General features: G+C 49.3%; 1 protein-coding gene across 2 annotated transcripts in view; it reads right to left on the reverse strand.

Annotated features, from left to right (window-relative positions):
* LOC147736402 (peroxiredoxin) overlaps nucleotides 1-23,382 on the reverse strand; it is a 38,756-nt gene extending 15,374 nt beyond the window's left edge. The window contains exons 1-2 of one of the 2 annotated variants that reach the window (XM_086953144.1): nucleotides 23,211-23,382; nucleotides 6,114-6,230 (exon numbers count right to left, since the gene is read on the reverse strand). In XM_086953144.1, coding sequence (XP_086809270.1) covers nucleotides 6,114-6,219 — 106 coding nt within the window. In that variant the 5' untranslated portion in view covers nucleotides 6,220-6,230; nucleotides 23,211-23,382. Of the gene's footprint in view, nucleotides 1-6,113; nucleotides 6,231-9,284; nucleotides 9,524-23,210 lie in introns of those variants that run through there. The other variant, XM_086953145.1, reaches the window with a different exon arrangement.
* Nucleotides 23,383-24,446: the final 1,064 nt, after the last annotated feature.

A 24,446-nucleotide genomic window follows, 5' to 3' on the forward strand; every position in this document is an offset into this window, starting at 1 on the left:
CCTGCTTCCTCGGTTGCCCATTCACACCCCGCCCCCCCCACCCCCCATGCTGCGCAAGATAGACTGGTCCACTGAAGAGTGGACTCGCTGACCCAACATGATCACAGGCTTGAAACATCAATTGTATCTGGTGTCTACAAGCCCTTCTCCCAAGAGCACAATATGCAAGCCGAGTGCAACGTGTGCTGTAACACTTCCATAGGGCCCGGACGGGATTGGACACCTTCTCTCCAGCCTGGCAGGCTCAACAGCACATTAGTTTAATTAGCTTGTGCTGTAAACCTCCGTTTCATAGATGTTACACTGGAGCAGCAATAGAGGTTCCCCACGGTAGGCCAAACCAGGTACGGTCAGCAAAACAATTATGCAGGAAGGACAACTGACGAAATGATGCAAAATGTGGAAACCACCAATTACCTTTTAATATGTATTCATAGTTAGTTCACAAGGTTTCCTACACTGCTGATCAGAACAGCAAGACCCGAACCCCCCACAGCTAATGTGCTTTACATGTAAATGTAAATGTATGAAACTTATATAGCGCAGGACTTACCCTGGGGCATCTCCGCGCTTGCTTAGGGAACCCGTCCTGGTATTCCCCTGTGAGATAGCCCTGGAAGGGTATCCACAAGGTGAAAGCCAGGCATCCCGCCGCGAAGGGCCAATGTGGAGATTAAGCAAGCTATTGCCCAGAGTCGCAGAGTGTGAACCCGTGAGTCGAGAAGGCACCGGAGCGAGAATTATGCATCCGCTTATCCCATAACTGCAAACCTGGAATGAGTCCACATATAGCAGTTGCCTGTACAGTATTTTGTACTGGATTGCAATACTGACTTGAAATATGGAAAACCCTTACTCCGTCTTAAAGTCAGAGGGATCAATGTCCTGGCTCAAGTTAGTCAACTCCTCCTCGAAGACAAGCCGCCAAGTTATCAAGAAACTTGATTTACCAAAGTTCACCAGTTATCTTCACAAGAGCCAACACTGCACTTTCTCACTAGATGGCCCATGGCTCACCAGCTCGCGTCATCTGCCTCTCCCTGAAGAGGGTGTAGACTTTCACCCCAAGACCAAGCCTCTTATCAGTAAGCGATTGTAAAACAGTTACCAAGTCAATCAATAGCTTCCACTGAAGGATGGGAGTCGTGTGGAGGGTTGTAGAAAGGAGGCCATCATCCCAAGCCAGGAGTCAGTGCAGCACACACGAGCACCTGGTGCACGCCACTGTGGCATAGGGATGTTCCAGCAAGGAAGCGGCCAAAGGCGTGCAAATATCTTAAGATGGAAAATTCAATGGCAGCTGTGAAATTGAAAAGCTCATGCTTCAGTTCAGCAACCGTACACTAAAAAGGTCCCCAATTTATACAGGAGTTTTTCCCAAGATCCCCAAGACTGAGAGCCACCAGGAACTAACATCCAACCGCAGCGCTTCTGATGCTGGTGTAGATGTGGTCCGTGGAGGGGTGTTTGAGGGCACCAGCGGGGAGGGGACACTGGACCATCGAGCCCACGCGCTAAGAGCAGAACAGTCAAATCAATCAGGATGGAGATTTCAATACTGGTGGGGCAGCTTAATTTTAAGGGTTCATCTCCATTCCAATAGACGGGGTGGTCATAACAGCAAACGTGTAAGCTGCGCAGATCAGAACGGGCAAACTTCAAGAGTTCGGTGCGAGTCACGTCCTGGACACCCAGGCAGGAAACCCCACTGTACAGGTTTGTAAGGAGCTAAACATCCTCAGGTTCCCCTCCGCATACAGTCAGAAGGATTTCCAGACCACAGACGCCACTAACATACCAGGCAAGACTCTACGCAGATGTTGGGGGTCAGAAAAACCTGCACCCCCACAAAGCAAGGCTACCATGATCCAGAGTTTGGACCCACATTTGGTCCAGCTGGAGTCTTGCAGATAGTGCTGTGGTGAGACATTTGTGGACCCAGGTGAACTAGGAGACCGTAGTTAAGCATTAATTGAAAGTTAAAATCGCTACACAGGCTCAGCCTTGCAGGTAGAAATGTGATGTGGTTGCAAGATGGTGTGGCATCTATTGTGGTTTGTGTTTAGTTGCACAGTTCAGGGGGATTAACTAGAACAGTGTCAGCCAATTTAACACTAAGGAGTTAAATACAATACCCAGGATCATGCAACTTGCAGCCTGACCCACACAGATTTTTTTTCTTAATATGCATACATGGGTTAGGGTCTCCAACTAGTAGCGCAAGAGCTACTGTAGCTCTTGAGCTAACTGAGGAGCTCACCTGTGTGCAGCCCAGCTTATTAAATTAGAAAGATTTTGCTTGGTTGGATTAATATACATATAAAGAAATTTACATTATACTGCACTAATATTAGTAGCTGTTAATGTGTTTTATAAAACATAAGTAGCTCTCAAGACAGAAAAGGTTGGAGACCCCTGGGAGAGTTCATTTAATGGTACTTGAGCCTAAAATGTGGAGGAGAGAACTGTCCCAAGCACTTTTACAGAGTCGAACCGGGAGGGCCCTTTGTGGATCCCAGTACACGATCAGGGACCACCTGACTGGGATATTATGACATGGGTTTAACATAAAACATCAAAGTAGGGACGGATCAGGGGCGGCTCTAGGCTCATGGTGGCCCTGGGCAAAGCGTAGGTAGGGGGCCCCGGAAGAGGGGGTCCTGGCGGGGAGGGGAACCCCCCCGGAGCTCAGGAAGGTGTTTTAATAAAACGTCCAGAAAAGGCGTTACTTACCAGTACCTGCTGCTGCTCCTACCCTTCTGAATTAGTCTCAGAACGATAATATTTAGGAGGAGGAGGGTATTGCGACACACGACGTGGCCAGCAGTGGGTAGGGAAATGCAGGCGCGGAGGCCAGTGAAGGTGGGAGGGGGTGGGGGTGTCCAGGTGAGAGAAAAAAGTTGTCCTGTACACGAGATTAAAGGCCAGTCATACAACTTCACAGAAGAAATCATTCCCTGAATCAGCACCAGAAAGATAGTTTAAGGACCTTCTTGTGGACGTGAAAGAAGTTCAAGCAGCGCAGAAAAGGGCAAGTGCTGATTAATGTATTAGTCACTTGTATTTCACAAGCAGGCTGTGCCGCGCCACGAGCACATGTCCTTTGAGCCAAGGGGAGCATGCCTGGGACGCGGGACACAAAATGTATCGATGAGCCAGGAAAAGCAGTAACAATTTACTCACTTCTCTGAAAGGAGATACAGCGCAGGAAATTCTGCTGGTGGAGCTCAGTGAGCTGCATTTAAGCTACTAAATAAAATATATGGTTCACAGGCAGTAACCATGCTCATGCACACCACGGGTGACAGTGCAAGGCCAGTCTCACTGCATACTACACGTGTAGGTGCAGCCATTTAATATCCGGATTGTGGTACAGTTAGTGGATAAGCTTTATTTTTTTCTTGAACAGAGTCCTTGAGGAAGCTCTTCGAGCAATATAAAATACAACTTTTCAGCACTTTAAAAATGCTTGGGTAATTTTAAACTCTATAATATATTGCAAGACCTAGGAGAAGAAGAATAGTAAAGTGGCAGGGTCATATTTGAATGTACAGCTTTAACTAATAGCAATTAACACACCAGTAAACGTTAAAAAAAAAAGAACAAAAAACTACCCTATTTACCCAAGAGGTAACTTTTCAATGATTTGATGCCCGGAACCCAGATCGTCATTTACCAGAGCTTTGTCAACCTTCCCTCAGACCAAGCACAAGCACTTCTCCAATAAGAAACTAAACAAAAGAGCCTGGTGAACTGGCTCCGAGCCTACATAGCGCCTTCAAACGTAAATACCCTGTATGAATTAAAGATTAGGATAAGAAATTCTTGTGGGTGCTTTTGCAATCAGTATCATGGGCCTCACTTAATTTACACTGACTTTTTTGGTGACAGACAATAGAGTTTCCAAGTTAAGCCTATAGCGGGTGAGGGTTTGCTAATCCAAGCCCTCAATCCAATCCCAGACCAGAGTAGCTGGAAAAGGCAAGCTCCAAGTCTAGGTCTAAAGAAAAGAGTTAGGAAGGTTACTTCAGTAGCATGTAGATTTGACCCATGACACTAAAGCTGCATCAAAACTTATGGCGGAAAGGTCGCTAAAGTAGGTAGCCTGACCTGCGGTAAGATGCATAAACCTGAAAGTAGAATTTGTGTTCAACCAGATTCTGAGCAGTGACAGCTGAACGTGCTCGACAGCTTAAATAGAGGATGAAGATAGTAATCCTGAAAACTATTTGTAACCCATATCAAGATCAGAGAAGCGCTCAGCAGGCTGAACACCTCAAGAAGACCTCCATGGGGGTACGTTTATCAGAAGCCAGACCACCAAGAAGCGATGTGCTGCTATATGGATTCATTCAGGGAGCAGAACTAACATTACCCCCTCCATATTCTCTTGCCCTGATGAAGTGCCTGGCTTACTAGCAAGAGGCGCAACACTTGTTGTCTGATCTTACAGTGCTTTGAAGCTGCTGAGTGGCATGAATATCTCCACTCTGATATGGATGTTCCAGAAAGGGTTGTTCTCTGGCACCTCCCCCATAATTCCTGAAACAACCCGCTTTGATCACGTCTGAAATTTCTTTGCTGCCTGGGGGAGGGATTTCAAGTTACAATCCCTCCTTGCTTGTGGTGTGTTCTGTGCTCTATATTAACCGGTTCCCTGTTAGGTTTGTATTAGATGGATGCCAAACCTGTAGTTTACAGTTTAAAAAACAAATCTACACTTCATACACTGCAACCTACGCTGCCTACTTCTAATTCAGGACCAATCCTCTAAGAGCTTTAAGTGAGACGAAAAAGATGGTGTCTGAAAGGGGCGTGGTCGAAGCACTACTATTAATGTTTTCCAAGAGGCGTGGCTGATTTCACTAGGGGCGTGGCACTGGCTTAAAACATCGAAACTATAGGCATGTGAATGCATCACCACAACCTTCGGGACCCGCAGATTGCACCGAGACTCACAACCTCCAATCTCACCTTCACAGCAATCAGTGGTGCACCATCATGAGCACAGACAACCTCAACTCACCCAGACAGCTGGAGGTGGCTAGAGTCTGACAGTTCTATTGTGCATAAAAAAATATATAAATATACTGAGCAAATGCATGAGGCGGTAAAACGCAAATAAGGACTGGTGTGCAGACAGATTTTGCATTTTAAAAGGTCATTAGGGAATTTAGTGATTGACAAACATAGGGTCATGAATCTAGAGCACCGCTTCTCGAACTGGTGGTAGTGACCAGATGTTAGGCGAGTCGCTAAAGTCCAGGCAATAAAGGCGCCTTTAAAATATTTAACGCGATCAGAACAAATGAAGACACTTTACTTGGGGACACCAACAGTAATTATTCTAAAATCAGATTTCCACACGTGTGCAGTATAGTTGGTTATAAAATGGTCTGTGCAAAGTAAGGGACCATTTCAATGGAAATATGTGCTGTCGGCAAAAAATGTGCTACTGCATGAAAGTATATATATAGTCAACCTAATGACCCAAACGCTAGGTGGCTCAGGAAATTGTCTTACTCAAAAGTGGGAAGTGGTTCAAAGAAATAGGCAGCACTGATCTAGAGCCCAGGAGGACTGGTCTGATTGCTGGGAGACGATCCCCACTTAAAGCCCTGAATGTTGCACTGGTCTGCTCGTCTGTCACCAGTTACAGCAAGGTAGGCTGTGTTCCTGCAGCTCCTCTGCAGTAACAAAGCCCAGGGTGAGTTTATACATGAATTTTAAATCGCAAGTGTTTATGCGTTTTTAGCGGTTAATCCGCTCTTTGTATGATTTAAACCAAATCAAATAAAGTATTACTAGTGTAAAAAGCCCACTTGGGTGAGATTCATGCTACCCAAACAAGTAGGAAAGAATTGCCTTTTGTTGTGTAATTAGTTGTGAACAAAGTCTCAACCAAAACTGGGCCCTGGGCCTCAATGACCAGAGACAACTGATCAGATGGCCTTACCCCTCTCTCGCCTCAACCAAGAAACAGGCAATCTACGGTGCGCTCATGGTCCAACTCGTTCATTCAAATCATTGCTTGGCTGTGACCATGGTTTACTTTCAACAATCAATAGCTCTCTGCGATAAGATAACTGCTTGCAACCTTTCACCTCACTTACCTTTGTAGTCCGAAAGCTTGATGTCTTTGAACTCGCCGCCAGGCAGGACTGCCGTAACCTTGAATTCAGGGGCAGGTCTCCCAATCTGTGCCTTGCCTGCAGACATCTTGCTATGTACTGAAAGAGAAGTAGGAGAGAATCAGAAACGAGGTCTTTCTGGGGCTTTTGAGAGTACAACCACAGGTCTACCCATAAACCACCAACACCGGCTTCAGAGCCTGCATTGAGGAGAACCATTGGTGCGTGGTCTCAAACCAGCGGAATGTAGATCACATTAAACAGTGTCCCTGCACAATAGTGGCACTCCCCACTGGAAGACCACCTGGGATAACACCTCAACTCCCCATACTAGCCTTCCTAGGTTCAAGAGAAACAGACTGAAACCACCTTACAGCTGCATTGTAGACTGCGAGAGCACACCACACTACTGGTATAAAGAAAAACACCACAGTGCAAGCAGAAGCAAGAGTCTGGGAACCCCTACCACCACACCCAGCTCAGTCTTAGTGCTCAGTGCCAGCAAACCCTTTTACAGCTATGGGCTTAGCAAGTGCTACGGAGTCACAGCCAAAGATGGCCCACAAGAGCAACAGAAGACATGCGCTTTGTACAGTACAAACATACACAGGGGTGTTCTTGGTGTAAGGTAGGACAGGTGGGGTAGAGGCCTAGTAGCAGGGGCTTAACTTGGGCAGTGGAGGCGACAACCAATAACCTTTATTTTCTGATGAATAGGTGGGTACAGGTGCTTTCAGTCTGGTATAGCGAGGTGTCGGTCGGATTTCACCTGGGATTTTTGCATGCACACCGACAAACACTAGCTCCCAGGTTTCCTAGTTCCATGCCCGATGCTACTCTAGTCCAGGCTTTCTTTTCAATTCTGGGTCATAGTCTTGTTTTATAATTAATACTACAGATTCCAGAATTGAAAGAACTTCAGGACTGGGGCAGCATATCTTGTGTAACTGGGAAACTTGGAAGGGCTCAGCTCTGTTTCGAAAGTCCTAGAAAATGTTTTTACAAACTAGTGTTTCACTAAATATTCCAATCCGAATTACTCTCCCATTCCACTGCCTCTTACGCCCCTCCGTTGTGCCCTGCTTTTTGTAGAATGTATTTTAACATTGTGCCAGTGTGATTGCTGGGTAATCCGACGCTTACATCCCCAATCTTATGGGCCAGGCAGCCAGCTAGCAGAAGAGGCGGGTTTTTAACCTCAAAACACTAGCCGAGAAGAGATCCACCTAAGCTCTGTCATCGGGCACGAGGTACTCGGCCAGCCATCAGGCCTCAAGGAGGCTCCCACCTTAGACTTCTTGGCCTGTCCAACTACAGATGGGTCACTGAACTATTGAAACACAGCCAGGAAACAAGTTCTAGTTGTATTCCAAGCAGACCGTGTCCGGCCTGTAATGGCACAGATGAAATCTGGTTATACAAAAAAACCAAGTAATCAGTTCATTAGGAGGAGTGCAAGTTTTTTTGTTTTTAAACTCAATGTGAACATAAACCAGTCTTGTTTTTATTTATGCGCTTATATGGCGCATACTTTACCCAGGTGTCAGGGCGCCTTACAATAAAGCAAATAAAGTTATATAAGAAATTTAGAGTTGCATGGTAGGTGAGAATATATATATATCAACTATGGTTGCTCAAGGTGAGTTGCATATTTACAAGTTACATATTCACAAAAACTTACATATTAGCGATTAGGTTTTGCACAGATACATAATGGTGTTGAGGCAGAAAGTCATTAGCTCTCGTGAGTGTGAAGTAACAGTCAAGGTCACGCCATAGAATTGGAGGGCGTATGCCTGGTAGGGAGAGTTCTTGATAAAAGTCTTTGGACGAGAGTTTAAGGTTGGTTTTGAAGATCCTGAACGGAGGAAAACGTATTAAGTTTGAGGTAGCAAGTTACAAATTCTAGTCGCATTACCCACTAAATATTGCACCATAAGGCTTTCCCTTTTGAAAATTGAAGGTTCAAGCAGAAAAATCCACATGACGTGAAGGTCCGGAGCCACCCGATATCTTGAGTTTGTTTGCTAGGTAGTGAGTGTGAATGGCTTTATGGGCGAGACAAGCAGTCGTGTGTATTTACCCAGCTTCACATCCTTTATTACAGACTAATTCTAGTCCCACCAAGGATGTAGTTATTGGTTCCCATTTCAGTCTCCGCACAGTGGTCCGCTTAAGGAGCTACACTGTTTCATAATGGTGTTTAAAAGTAAATTCTAAATTACTATTGGGGAGAGGAGTTGGCCTAACGGCTAGGGGGGTCGACCTCAAATCTGGGAACTGGGTTCAAGTCTCGGCAAGGACGTTGAACATCCTGTGATTCTGGGCAAATCACTTTATCTCCCCATGCCTAACAAAAATGAACGTGTCCTCATGTAACGCAATTGGTGCTCTGTAAAAACTCTGATACCCGAATGCGCTACATAAAACTCTGTAAAAAGTAAAAAAATAAAATAGTACAGAGTAGTACTTGTAGCAGAGAGGTCCTCGCAAGTATGGCCAGAGAGCACCACCCACGTGCAGGTGCACTAGAAACAGACAAATGGTCTCCCATCACGAGATCTCCAAGGAAGGCGACAGAGGGTCCTCAGCAGGAGAGCTCAGAATTGAGAGCCCCTCAGCGGAGTCACCGACCTAATGATGAACACAGGGTGCCCAGTCCGGCCGCTTCACAGATGAGTGGCCTTGGATCCAGCAAAGGTCCCAACACGACCTCCCTGGTGAGGCTGGATACAAGAAGAGGTCAAAGATCCCAGGTGAAAACACGAACTCGAACCAGACAACCTCCCATCTCCAACATGCAATACAACTGGGCGTCAATATGGGCACCCCATGATACATGAAGCTGCCCAAATAAGCAAGCCTGCTTCCTCAGTTGCCCACCCCTCCGCTGCACCAGGTGGTCTGGTCCACTGAAGAGCAGACTCACTGACCCAACATCATGGCAGCCTTGAAGCCTGAATGCAGCCAGTCTCATCTGGTGTCTATAGCCCCCACCCCTCCAAGAGCACACTATGCCATCCCAGCGCCAGTGTGAAGTGCGCTGCAACACTTGCATCGAACCTGGACAGCATTGGGCACCTGCTCTCCAGCCTGGCACGCGCATCAGCGGTTTAATTCCCCCGTGCTGTAAACATCTGTTTCATTGCTTGCCTTGGGTTTAGATGTTACACTTGAACAGCAACAACATCCTTCTTGGCGCCCGCTCGGCCGTGCAGTCCAAACAGGAGCTATTGTGTGTCCTCACGCAGAGGCCAAGAGATCCGGCCGAGCCAACAGGCGCAGCAGCCCGGGGATTGCACAGGGGAGGAGCAGCGGTGTGCAGGCGGTGAAGACTCGAGTCCCGTCGTGCCAGGGAGCAGGTGAGCACCTCTGCACGGCGCTGATGTGGCACCGGACGTGCGGGCACTGCAGAGCAGGCGCCGCCCATCCTCCCTGACCCGGGAGCTCCCTGTGAACCCATAGGGCGGGGGCGCTTCGAGGCGGCTGCAAGGCTGCACAGGCGGTTATAAGCAGCCAAGCAAGTGCATCAAAACAAAAGCACCTCTCCGGATAAAGGAAAGTAACTGATGCCAAGCCTGGCATTGAAATGCCTGCAAACATTTGCAACGTATTAAAGTGAAAATGTCCAGTCTGAAGGTGCCAGGTAATGAATGGGTTGCATACACATGCAACATTGCTCGAGCTAAAAAAAATACAGCTGAAAAAAAATAACTCATGAGGCTTGGCATTTAGGCTGACTTAAGTAGAAATGCACAAGCAGTCTGCCACTCACAGTAAAACACTCAAAGGAAGGGGTCCCAGTGTAAGTAGGACATGAATAATGAAAGAAATATAAATCACAGAGACAGTGAATCCATCCACACTGTTTTATTCACATGACCCCACTGCAAGGATAGCACTAGTACCTGCGTATTTATGAGGGTCGAAACGTCGACAACTGCCTGTTTTTGAACAACTTCACGCCCCAATGTTTCATTAATTGAACAATGTGGAGTATGCTCGGTTTTGACAATTCAATTGAACTTATGGTCTTGTGTTTTGTACATAATATGTAACTTTGCCAACCAAATGGTCTCTATTGGTTGATTGTACTGTCACTTATAAACTATCTTTCTCCTCCATCACTATATCCTCACACGATCACGTTGGGTAAACCCCCTATCAATATACTCACAGTAAAACAGCCAATGGCTGGAGCCTGCTGACCACCAGCCTGCACTATATGCTGTGGTGATTAGAAAGTGTGACTGACGCCTGAACTGGTCAATGGACGAAGAGCGCTGAAAGCGGTTTGCTTGCATACAGGACGAATTTTGGAGTCTGGGTGGACCCTATTGAGGTCTCAAAGGCAGAGCTTAAAACCAAATTACATTTCTTTTTAGAGTGCTATTTCAAACAGGCATTCTCCTCAAAAATCTAAAAATATGCAGAGTAAAATAAATTGATATCACTTTTTTGGGAAAAAAAATACTTGGGATTTACAAAGCCACACAAATACAGCTCTGCATGGATTTCTAAAATAGCGCGATACTGCCTTGCTTCACCTAGGCCATCTATGCCATGCCCCTACCCATGTACTGAGATGCAAACCCATATTTTCAAAAACTTTACATAGGTTTGCACCAAAATTATCTGTTTGTGGCCAGTGTAATGGTGAGAAATCTTTCACTCCTTTTCACCTCTGCTACATTCTGCAGCACACAAATTAAATACTCCCAAAGGATCACAACACTGGTACCTCCCCCGACACCAGGGTACCCGCGCTGTCAATGCGGCCAGAACTAGGAGAACATGGTGCAGTTCTGCACTCTCCCTTACACACAACGCAACTACACGTGCTATCTTGCGTCACGTTAGTCAACATGCTCCCAAGTTTCAGAACACACTTAAAGGCAGCACTAGATTTAACCGCAAGAGTTCCTTTGCCACATTAACTTAATAGCAAGCTGATGCCCTGTTACATCCAAAAGGCTGCCAGGTTATTGAACATGGATCAGGAAGTACTAGAAGGAATTCTAAAGAGTACAAACAAATCACTATAGGAATCCTGGACATGGTGTAGGCAGGAAGGGTGAAGAGATGCCAGGCCAGACCTGCTTATATCATGAATGCACACCCTCGCCCCTCCCACTGCGCCCTGCCAGACTCCCAGACCTAAAAAAACTCCAGAACAGACCAGTGTCCTGCACTTAAGGACACTGGCAACAAGGGAGATGTAGTAACTGGAACCAGAGGTCCCAGCTGCTCCACTAGACTAACGGTGATCCTGTACATTCTGAGGAGCAAGAGATTAACCCTCCACCCCCTGTGTTGAGCATTAGGTAATACATGAAGGACATGTATAGAGAGTAGCTGAGAAAGCGCATTTGAAAGGGAAGCCGCCCCAAACCAGTTCTGCAGCCTGAGACCGTGGGTGTACTCGCAACACGAATCTAGTTAAAATTCTGCAGAGGTAAAAGCAGTGTTGCAGACAGGCGTGGTTCAACGAGGAGGGAGCCGCCAAAGGGTTCTCACTTACACAAGTCAGAATCCGGATGAAGTGTCAGGACGCCACCGTCCAAAAAAAGCAATTGTGTTTATAACCAGACCTTGACTTTCACATCTAATAACTCGAGATCTAATTGCCTCCTCAAATTAATTTGTCTTTGGGCGTACTAATCATATTTGACAACTTCCAAGTAATGATCTCCAATTAGCCACCAAGCAAACTCCCATTTGTCCTGCCTTTCTTGTATTTCCTTGATAGTCTATTTCCCGCTTCGCCTTGATCACTTCCATTCACCTGAATATCTCTCACTTTGACCAACTTTGTGCAGTTCGGACTCCTAGCCTTTTTAGGTCCAGCCTGGAGCCAGCTCGCATGTGCTGCTCTGCAAGGCTTGTTGCGATTGAGTAGCCAATAGAAGCCTGCCTACTTTCCGCTCATATTTGCCATTGGCTTGTGTTATGGTCTGTCCTAAATTCTGGCTTCTAATTTTTAAATAGGCTTGTTGGTCCCTCCTTCGTACCACCTCCTCTTAATTCGTCACCTCCCATTGCGACTGGCCCCCTTACTTCGGTTGTTACACTGTATGCGTTAGACAACGAGCACCATTTTCTTGATTCCGCCTTCTTCACCCCCTCCCTCCAGTTACCGTGCCTTTTTCACACCTTGTTGTCTGCCTTCTACCTCAATCACGCCTGCCCTCCCGTTGTCCGAGATACCTACCATTTGCAATGCAAAAGGTCTCGCATTTACACAAGTTTGAGCTATTGGCAATGTAAATGACAATGCCTTTTATTTAGGTTGTGGTTTTCAAAACAAATAGAACATGGTCATTTACAATACCAATAGCTTAAACTTGAGTAAATGCAACACCTATTGCCTTGCAAATGTTAGTTAAGTCTTGCAACAGCACATGCGTGCTCACTTGCGAGAGATTGTCTACAAGGGGCTTGCAGCCCGCCCTCTGCTCATTTGTGGGCCTCACTTATTTGCTGCCTTATTGTGCCAACATCAACTACTCTTTTGGCTGGAGAGTGGTCTAAGTACTGAGTGCTTCAGCTTCACGGCCATCCTTCCGCAGTGATTGAGAAGCTTTTTTTATCTTCCCTGTCCTTTGAAATGGATGTTTGTTGGGACAAGTTATCTGCTTCCAAGTTTATTTTCGCTAGGACATGGGTGCAATTGCTTTCTTTGAGATAGGATTTCTTGCCAAATTTACTTTTTTCCCCACACAAGCGGGAATTAAACAGATTCTAAGAATTAGGAGGGGGGTTGTTCTGAGACCTAGCAAGCACTGGCAAAGCCAAAAGGTCTTTCCTTTTAGACTATTGGCTCTACCACTCCAGTTTGCTCATGCTTTACAGCATGGGTCTTGCCAACTTTGGCAAGGATCTGTAGCCATGGTGTATGAAAGGGCAACTACCGGCATCTGTTTTTATACCATGCACTCTGCTACGGAGAGACGTTCTTTATCTCCCCATCACAGCCAGAAGAATGCTAGTCCAGGAGCTAATAATCAGCAGTCTGGTCTTCTGGTCTATGGTAACGCACAACTGGCTGCAGACGATGAGACTTTTACGGCCCAATTACAAGCAGTGCAAAACACGGCCAGCCTTCCGTTGGGAGCCGCTTCAGCCCCACTGAAGACATTCTTTCACTGGCTTCCAGTCAGGGACAGAAGCACTTAATTGGATGCAATACCTACAACTGTTTAAAAGAGACAAAGTCTCTAGTTATCTTCAGCAGAACTCAAACGCTTCCTCCTTGCAACAAACGAATGGCAAATGGACACAGCATTGCTGAGTGTGCCCCTTATTTGAGTGACCAGCAGTGGCAGATTTCTTTCTTCGCTCCAGTTAACTGAAACAGCATATATCTGTTATTGTCCATCTTTGCACTGGATACAACAAATTCACGACAATGCTGAAATCACCTGTATTCAAACTGAAGTCACTTTTGCATGAGACAGTCTGTAGCTCAGGGATACCTCTCGGGTGAGTTGCGAGCCAAGTTTAATGCCCTGCCTTCAGACATCACGCACAGCACCAGTTTCCCCTATAGGATATGGCAAAGAGCCTTTCACCAACAAAGTGTGTCCACGTACCTGTTCAAAGTCAGTAGTCCCAACTGCATCAGGGCTAAGGAACTGCCTTGTAAATTGCATGAGGATCAGCAGCCTGCTCCAAAATTTGGAAAGCTTTAGGCCTTGCAAGGGGAATTGAAAGCACCAATGATCAGGAACATCCCTGCATCCATCAGGAATGCCCCTTCTTGCTCTAGTTGAGGATAACGCTATCGACTCCCTCTAAAGAATACTACATCACACTTCAGTAACCACGCTCCTGCTCCCAGAGGCCAGCTACCTCTGCTGCAGGGGTAGTAAGCGCTGTATAAATGCAATTACAATACCTGTGAACCTTTGAGTGCCTTGGACTGTACAGCCCTCCACTGCCTATTGGCTAGGTTTGTACTGCAGAAGGTGCATACAGACAAACCAACAATGAGCATGGGCAGTCCTCGCTACCAAGAACTACGAACATTTCACCCTAGGGAAGGGCTGCCTGGTTAACACCAGCCTGCCGCACCCAGAAGTTTGTTGATGAACAAGCAACAGACAACCCAAAAAGGAAAGTCCCCACAACAGGAGGAAAAAAAAGCACTTCAATTTACAGGAAGCCCGTCTTTGACAGCTACTGTTCCTGTTTCGGGTGCTGAAATTTCTATTCAAGAGATGTAAGTTTAGAAATGCAGATCTCGGTTTTAGGGTATTTACTCCAGACACGTCCGTCTGGATTTAAAGGCATTTAATGTTTGCTCATTTTGATCAAGTGTTTGCATGTATTGTTTAAAAGGAGCGATTTCTCTTTGAAGCGTTTTAATAGAAGGCCGAATGCCTTGTGGTGGTTTGAAGTACTTACTGTGCACACACTAGCATTTGAGGGTCAGCTTTCGCAGAGGCCGCCGCACCCACCCGCAGGGTGGGGGAGGCTCAAAGGCCGGCGCCATAACCCACGCTGTGCCAACAGGGGGATGGAACTGGTCCTGGGTGCCCCGAAGCGGCCTGGACCAGCGGAAGCGGGGTGCGCACCAGCCACCCCGACAGGAAGTGACCTTGTGACTTTGGCGCCCATGGGGGGCGACCAATGGCCAACCTTGCTACCTTTGAACCCCCCAATCAAAGGGGTTTCACCTGAAGCCCATAGGGGACTCAGGGGGGGCGGAAACGGGGTGCGCACCAGCCACCCCGACAGGAAGTGACCTTGTGACCTCGGCGCCCATGGGGGGCGACCAATGGCTAACCTTGCTACCTTTGAACCCCCCAATCAATGGGGGTCTCACCTGGAGCCCATAGGGGGCTCAAGGGGATTTAAGCACCGCCGCTCCCCAGCCAGAATCACAACGTCTTCGAAAGAGCTGGGAGAGCGGCGCGACAACGACATCGTTTGAAGAGGACCAACTGCAACAGGAGGCGGCGAAGGACGGACGAAGCAGAAGGACGACCTCACGGAGCGGCGCGCCGGTCAAGTTCTCCACCCAGCTCCCCGGGAACCCGAAGCGTCGGAGAGAGAAGACGAGCTCGGCGGCCTTGCCAAGCTCCAGCGCGGTAAGCATTGTCTAGCTTGAAGCGCGCATTGAGCCGTTTCTTCAGACACACAGCACACACGTGCAAAGAAGTTCAAAGGCGGGTCCGGAATTCCTTCCGACCCAGCGGCGCAGGCCAGCCCGCTGAAACTAGACCGAGGCCTTGGGGACAACATGGCGGAAGACCAGCCAGGAGACATGGCGGAAGTGCTGAAGAAGATCCGCGAGATATCGGCGGTACACGGCGACGATTGGCTCCAGCCCCATTTGGCCAAAGGAAAGGAGAATAGGCCGGACGGCCAGGCGGAGGAGGAAGCAGGCCCGTCAGCACCCAAGAAGCCCAAGACCTTGCCGAGGAAGAGGACGTCCAAGAGGAATCCCCCGAAGAAAGTGCGCCAGAAGCTCCCGCCGCTGAGATCAGACGACAGCAAGCAAAAGGAGACGAACGACAGAGCGGTTAATGGTGAGCATATTAGTACCATTGTGAAAGAATGCTTGAAATCGCTCGCTCCGTCTTTACTGAACAGCTCAGGGCAGGGGGCGGCGGGGCCCAGGGAACAACGCACCGACGAGGCAGGGGGCTTAACTTGGCATATGATGGATCCGGGGTGGGCCCGACAGTCAAGGGTGCAGGACCAGGTGGGCCAGTCCCCACAGGGGGATCAGGTTTCCCCATTACCCGGTTGGGGTTATAATACTGGGTCCGGGAGCCCGGGATCGGGGGGGCTAGGCAGTGACCTGTACGCCAGACCATCTCCCGGCCCTGCCTCGATGACGACGAAAGCCACGGGGCTCGCGTGCCTTATCCCTCTCGCAGTGAAAGAGAGGATATGGCGCAAGGAGTTCATCGATATATTCTCGCTCCTAGAAATACAGCTAGAGGGCCTCGACCTGACCACATGTGACAGGAGAGAGGACGAGAAAAGGGAGAGGCGAGGGGCTAGAAAGGAGCGGAACTTCGAGAATTGGCTAGACGCTTTTAGGATCATGGCGTGTATCATAGTAGAGAGGTTCCCCCACTGCGCGGCTGACCTATGGCTGTATGAGGCTAACATACATTCTGCGCAGAGGCAATTCCCCGGGGACGCATGGTTGGAATACGATAAGGGTTTTAGGTTAAAGATGCAGAGGCACCCAGAGATGGAGTGGAACGAGGAGGACGTTTCAGGCTTTATTCATAAAATGCTCGCGGCCAAAGAAGTTAGAGCTTGGACGGGGAAATACGACCAGTCCTTTCGGAGTTCGTCCCACAGGGGGAAGAACAAAAGTCACCAGAAACAGTTCCCTAGGCGGTCCAACTCCCCCCCCGCGACCAAGGCCATATGCTGGCGGTATGATGCGGGGGACTGTTCATGGGGCTCCTCATGCAAATTCCAACATGCGTGCTCAAGCTGCGGAGGGAAACACGCCGCAGCAGCATGCAAAGGCTCCAAGCGGGAAGCAAAGAGCGAAAAGAAGGAGAAACACAAGAAGCACTAGCCCGAAGGCCAGTGGGGGCAAGACACTAGTAGACATTAAGCGGTGCCAGCTGGCTAGGTCCCCCATTAATACACAACAGCTGCGCAGTTTAGCAAACAGGTATCCAAACAAAACAGACGCAAAGACGCTGGTCAAGGGTTTTGAGGAAGGCTTCATTATCCCGTTTCAAGGCTTACTACCATTAACGGGAGCGAATAACTTACAGTCAGCCAGGCAGCATCCCCGGGTGGTGAGCGCGAAGATAGAAAAAGAGAGGAACTTGGGCAGAATCGAGGGCCCCCTTCCTCAAGAAGTGTGCCAAGGAATAGTCATCTCCCCACTAGGAGTGGTTCCGAAGAAAGAAAAGGGCCAATTCAGGCTGATACACCACTTGTCATACCCCGAGGGGGGGTCCGTAAACGATGGCATCGACCAGGAAGCATGCTCGGTGGGTTACGCGTCAGTGGATGACGCTATCGCGCTAGTCAAAACGTCAGGAAAGGGGGCTCTCATGGCCAAGGCGGACATCGAATCTGCCTTTCGTTTATTACCGGTACATCCGACCAGCTTTCACCTGCTGGGCTTCCAATGGGAAGGGGACACGTACGTCGACAAGGCCATGCCCATGGGATGTGCCATATCTTGTGCCTATTTTGAACAATTCGCCACTTTCCTGGAATGGGCCCTCCACGACAGACATCAAGGGGGCGGGAAGCTGCACTACCTGGACGATTTCCTGTTCACAGGGCCGGCGGGATCGCCGACGTGCGCCAGTACATTGGCGGCGTTCGAGGACCTGACCGAAACACTCAGAGTCCCCTTAGCAAAAGAGAAGACGACAGGCCCAACGACTAGACTGACGTTCTTGGGCATTGAGCTTGACTCCACGGCAGGGACCGCCAGGCTCCCCCCGGTGAAGGTACAAGAGTTCAGGGAAGAAATAACCAAACTAAGAGGCCGGCGCAAGGCCACCCTCAGGGACATACAAGGGGTGATAGGCAGGCTGAACTTTGCGGCGAGGGTCATCCCGCCCGCCAGGGTCTTTTCCAGGCGCCTCACCGCGCTTACGGCTGGTGTTACCCACAAGCACCACCGCATCCGGCTGAGCACGGGTGTAAGGCAGGATCTACAAGTATGGGACGAATTCCTGCAGGATTTCAATGGTGTGCTGATTTGGAAAGAGGGTTGGGTAACAACCGATCAACTATCCCTATACACAGACGCAGCCGGGAGCCTGGGATTTGGGGCGGTCCTGGGGAACAAATGGTGTGCCAGCCAGTGGCCAGACGGGTGGCATGCGCAGGGGCTCACAAAAAACATCACGTTCCTCGAACTATTCCCGATAGTAGTGGCTCTGACGGTATGGAAGAAAGAGATAAGGAACCTAAAGCTCACTTTGTGGTCGGATAACTTAGGGGTAGTGCAGGCCGTTAACAGAGGCGCAGCAAAATGCCCGGGCATGTTGAGGCTAATGCGAGAGTTGGTTAAATTGCAGCTCGAAGGGAACCTGGAGCTGAAGGCGCGGCACGTGCCGGGGACGGAGAACACGGTCGCCGACGCGCTATCCCGGTCCCAGATGACACGGTTCAAACAACTTCTACCCAGTGCGGACGAGGTGATGACCCCCTTTCCAACATACCTGTGGGACCTGGGGGGGTTGACTTGTCCAGATTAATAGGGCACTCGCTCACCTCTGAGGCGCACAAGCGATACAAAAAATACGCGGCCACAGTCATGAGAATCGGGGGCATAGTGTCGCTGGGAGACAAATCAACGGTCCGCACAGCGGCGGAGAAATTCGTGCAATGGGCGTTCGACGCCAAGAAAACAAGGTCTTGGGCACAGGCGCACCTGGCCGCCATTGCATACTTTGCCAGGCTTCACACAGGCGAGGACCCCACGGCAACTGTTTACCTGAAGGCAGCCCTGAAAGGCTGGCGAAAACTTGAGGGGACCAAGAAGGACACCAGACGCCCCATTGATTACGACAAGCTGGGTCAGTTACTTAGCGCCCTAACCAGCATCATTGCAGACAGGTATGAACGGCTACTCTTCGGGGCCGCGTTCACCACGGCCTTCTTTGGGGCTTTTCGGGTAAGCGAAATAGTGGCCCCCAACAGGTCAGGCCCGGCGCAGCGCTGTTTGCAGGCAAGAGACGTCAAGCCGATGGTAAAAGCGGTGGAGCTCACGCTTAGACAATCCAAAACGGATAGGGCTCGAAAAGGGGCGATGATTCGTCTACATTGTATCCCAGAGGTGGGGCGCTGCGCAGTGTGCTGGCTGCTGCAATACATGGCGGTTCGGCCGGCGGGGGATGGCCCCCTCTTTGTACACCAAGATGGAAGGAACTTGAGCAGGTTCCAGTTCACGGCCATAATGCGCCAAGGCCTCAGCAAGGTGGGGCTCCAGGCAACATCATTTGCCCCGCACTCCTTCAGGATCGGGGCGGCCACCTCGGCATCGCAGTATGGCATGCCAGAGGACAGGATCCAGGCCGTGGGCAGATGGCGGTCCAGGGCATACAAGTCTTACATACGGCCGCATCTCATATAAAAAAAAAAAAAAAAAAAAAAAAGAGGGGTAGTAGGGGGGAGGGGGAGCAGCCGCCTTGGGATGCCGCACGGCAGGGTTTTATTGCCCCCCCCCTTTCCTCGTCCACACCCGGTGCGCAGAAAGCCACCTTAATGGAGCATTTTCTCTCGACAGGAGGACGCCCACAACTGGTATGGGTCGTGGGACACTCATTCGTGTCCAGAATGGAGTCCTGGTGGAGGCGAGTGGGGCACAACCAAAGCAGACCCAAGGCGACGTACATCCGCTGGATCGGACGGCCCGGCATGAAGTGGGAGCAGTTACTACCGACCCTGGACGGCCTCATGGCAGACTCAGCCTGGCTGCCAGATGTGCTGATCATACATCTAGGAGGGAACGACCTAACACAGTTGGGCCGCAAAGCGGTGGGCCAAGCCATCCAGAGGGATATCGCCAAAGCGGCGGCGTGGCTGGGGACCACGACAGTGGTGTGGTCGGAGATGATCAGCAGGAGGCACTGGAGGGGTGCCGACTCAAATAAAGCGGTGGACAACGCAAGGCGCAAGCTAAATACCGCCATGCACAAGTTTTGCGCAACCAACGGCCTGGAATCTATCCGGCACGGCCTCATCCACCCAGGCCGCCCAGAGCTATATGGACAAGATGGGGTGCATCTGTCCGATAAAGGAATGGAGGTGTTCTGGGGCAACCTGTGGGGCGCAATGACGCTTGCGGGTTGTCGTTGAAAAGGAGCAAGAAAAAGGGGAAAGTAGGTAGCCACGAACCAAGGGGCAAAGGGGGGAGCCGCAGAAAGACGTGCGCCTCCCTGCGGCGTGGCGGAAATCCTACAATCGTTGGCTAACCAAACACACCGGTGGGCGGTGTGTAGGAGGAGGGCCACTCACTTTTCAATGCCGTACGGCAGGGTGACGTGGCCGCACAAAGGAGGGGAGGAAAAAACGGAGACGGCACTCGCGGCCCAGACCCGGCCGGACGGCAGGGCTCAAATGGTAGCGAGCTGGGGACCTAACTCCAGGCAAAGAAGCTCCCCTCCATGACACCCAAAAGGGGTGTGGCCAACCAACTACCGGAACACCAAGATACTGATTAAGAACTGGTTGTACAAAAGTGCCATTTACGAACTGATGGGTGCACGAGAGACAGACACCTGTACCACAGGCAGGTGTCGTAAACTGTAATGTGATGTGCATGATTTATGGTTAAAGTTCGCAAATGAAGATTGTACAACCAGTATGTTATTAATATTGTTATTAATAAGCAATATTGTTATTAATAAATCTGCGGCCAACAATGACCATCAACAAGAACTGAGATTGTTGGCTGACATTATTTGCTAGGATTGTCGTGGAGATGGGGGAGGAATGCAGATGCCGACCGGCAAGTAAGTATATACGGGGACCCACTGAGTAGGCACATGCGAGGGTTATCAGTGCGAGCTTGTCAACTTCATTAAGCTTTACCAGGAAACCACCTTAACTTTGCAGTCCCAGCAAGCACCAAGTCACAAAACGGAGCAATTTAATGACGGTTCATGATAGTCGTCAACCCTATGGTGCTGACAACTTAACAGGAAATGGAGGGTGGTTCGGAGCCATGAGTGAAAACCGAGCTACAGGTTACCAGAGGAACTTGCATTTCACCAAGAAACATCACGCTGCTCTTGCTTTGAAAGCCTACACTTTCACCGCCGAGGATTTTTAATAGTATGGAGAATAAAGGTTGCCAGGGTCTTTCACCCTGCCCCGATAACCTAGCATTACGCTGAGCCCTGTTTCACCCTTTCTTCACTGCCATGTCCCTCGAGCAGTGCAAGACTTCTATTTGTATCATTACCACTTTACGCAGCAACAAGACACTGTTTCAATTTACTTTCTGAAACCAGCATTGTCAAAGCAAAGAGTTCCCACCTGGATCTACTGACACCCAACGGCTTTCAGTACGAGGTCACAAACGTGAAACAAACTAGCACAACAGTAACTTAAAATTTACTTAACACCATTTTTTTGCGATAGAAATTTGCCTGAAAGTAACAAAGCAGCACATTACATTACTTTGCATCAAGGGGCATTCCAAGGGTGGTGGATTCCCAGGGAGCCACCCATGGTTTTTGATTCAAAGCACTACCTAACCACAGTAGACAGGGCTTTGCGCAACAATACTTCTTTGAGGTATGTGTACAATGGAGAAAGGTTATTTTTATGTATCCAAACTGGTCTAGTTTTGCACGTGTACTGCACAGCACATATCCAAAGCAGTACAAGTCAGTGTGCTAGACATGATGCAGACACCTTTGCACTGTGGTGCATAGGTGTGCATCGCAGTCTTACTAAAATCAAGTGCTTGGAGACAGCAGAATAGTGCCGCCTCTTAGTAGATAAGGCACTTCCAGCTCCCTGTCTCAAGCAGCAACTTTACGCTGAACTGAGCGACTTTAGTAAATCAGGACCTAGATCCAAGCAAAATGTTCCTCCACCGATAAGATACTAGAGGGAGGTACGCAGTGATGAAGCATAGCAAAATTTTTCAATACACCATGGTTCAATCACCAAAGCACGCTGAACAAACTACTGGCTGATTGTAACGGACTACATTAAAAAGCACCCAACTGCAAAATTTCCATTTCAAGAGCTGATGAAGTACAAGAATAGCCTGACAATTAAACTGAGCAGAAGATGTAGCAGGTTCTGAAGTCTAATCTGTACACAAGAAGATACAATTTACTACTTCCGTCCTCTCCAGAACTTCAGACGGGTGGGTTAAAGACAGAGGTAGCAAGAGGCACATAAATCGTGAAAGGTGAAGTGCGCAATAACCAAACATGCTGATTGCTGACCACCATGGTTGGATAGCCCATCTGCAGAAAGATACACGGACCGGTACAATTACTTCAAGTAAGTGTATCTGGAACGAGAGACTAGTTAGCAATAGCCTTTTGCATACAAGCACTTTGGATGTGAACTACTTTCATGTAGCGCACACAGTTCGTGGTTTACATTTTTCAGCTAGTCCAACGAACCACTGTATTTTTAAAATGTTTCACTCCCCAAGGTTCCCTAGTTGCAGTCTGGGTTGCTTTTGTAGTAGAATGCATCCGTGCATGTAGTGTAGCAAAAGTATCTGAAAAACACAAAAAAAGGGCAGAACACCTACAATGTGCCAGTTATACATATTAGAGCCCAGTTTTCCATTAAAGTCAAAAAAGTAAAGCTAGATTTTTGGCAAACCATTTGCCTAGCGCAATGAATGCAACTAGAACTATTCAGACACCGCTATACAGGATCTGACACGTTCCTCCAATTAAAACCACAATGATCAATTCAGGGACCTTCATTCCACAAAAGCCCCTCTGGACCATCGCATCAAAAAGATTGTTACTACTGCCATGTTGGACACAGATAAACTCTGGAAATGCCTATCCGTAAAATCAAGAATCAGAGGGCAGGCCGGTCAGAGAAGTCTCACCGACCCGCAACAAAGTAGCCGCCGGCCTGGCCGGAGCACGGGGCCTCCTGGGAGGCTACACACAAAGGAACCAAAACTGGCCTCCACTTCACCCGTGCGTTTACATAAACGGGCGCCTTCTTGGAATTATAGTTTAATCCCATTCACGCGGTTGTATCCTTGTGAATAAGGATTTTGTATTGTATTTGTTGCTGCCGCTCTCGCGCTCCGCTCCGTCCGCGCGGGGTCAGAGGGCGCTCGAAAGGCCACGGGCCTGAACCACCTGCGCACAGGCGGGGGGACGTACCGGAGGCTCGAAGGGAAGAACAAGCCCTGGCGCAGAGAGTTCCATTCTCCCCTTGGTGCACCTCACCCCCGGACCGCCCCCGCAGTTAGTACGACCCGGAGCCCCTCGCGCTGGTAGTCAGGCGCAGCTGAAAGGAGCCGCCGCGCGCTGAGGTAGGGCGCGAGCCCTCCCTCGCGGGCGGGAGATGGCGGCCGTTCCCTCAGGGGGGGCTGAGGCCCGCTTCTAAGCCCTCGCGCATCCACAAACTCACCCTCGTCTCCTGCGCTCCACGCGGTCTCTGCTTCTCGGAGGTTCTGTCGCCGGGGGCAGGGCAGCCGGCCGAGCTCGGCTTTATAGGGAGGCAGATCTCGCGAGCGGGGCCTGCCCTCCCTCCCTGCGGGCCGCCTCCCCTGCCTCCACCTCCATCCTTCTCACCCGGCTCCCCGCCCCTCTCGCCTCCCGGGCATCTCACCGTGCTAGCAGACAGACTCACCCCCGCCGGGCGCTTCCCAGATGCTCCGTCGCCATGACTAGACAGAGCTCTCGAGTTACTAAACTCAAGGCGGCGCGTGCGCCCTCCATGCAGTGCCTGCTCACCCCCTACAGCACCCCCCAGCCCAGCCTGGGCGCCCACCCCTCTACGAGCCCTTTGTTGTCCTTCCATGTCTTCCTCAACTCCCAATTTGCACGTATCTCTAAATGTTATCCTCTGTCGCACCTTCCTCATATTTCCACGCTTCCCGGCTAGCTGTTTGCTCACGCCGACTATGTAATCCTGCTCCCTCCGTACGACCTTTTTGTATCCCCGTATTAGATACCTTCCCGTCTGTAACCCCAATATCCTGCTGACTGACCCCCGTCCTTCGTCCCTTTAATGTGTCCTCCTTGGCCTCTCTGTCTCCATGCCCCACTGGTATTCATCAGAGTACCCCTGGCATATCTCTATGTGCTTCATAACTGCCTGGTCAGGGGTTTTAAGTGCTAATAATGCAATTTTTAATGTAAACGATACCTCTTTCCCAGCAATTTTCGATAAACCCCTTATTTTATTTAATGCATTTTTATAAAGCGCGGACTTTACCAAAAGGTGTCAGAGCACTGTACAATAGAACCAGTTAAGTTACATGAGAGAAATGTTACAAAAATGGAACATACAAAAATAGCAGGCCACAGAATCAAAATACAGCAGGCAAAAGGAACACAATATCAAACACAGCAAGCAAAGACTGTACAGACAAAAATATACATAAATATAACAAATTTACAATGACTAAAGAACTTCCTGGCGGGGTCTGAGAGGGAAGGAATTAGTTCTGAAAGTGTTTTTGGAATAGAAGAGATTTGAGGTTCGCTTTGAAGATCCGGATGGAGTGATGGCACGGAGCAAAGGAGGAAGTGAGTTCCAGATTCTCACTGCATTACCTGAGATCGATTGAGCCATACATTTTTCCCTTTTTAAGGAGGGGGGCTCAAGCAGGAACTTTTCGGCATTCTGAGAAGGTCTTGA

This window comes from Lissotriton vulgaris, chromosome 1_2 (genome assembly GCF_964263255.1).
Source record: "Lissotriton vulgaris chromosome 1_2, aLisVul1.2, whole genome shotgun sequence".
Lineage (NCBI taxonomy): Eukaryota > Metazoa > Chordata > Amphibia > Caudata > Salamandridae > Lissotriton > Lissotriton vulgaris.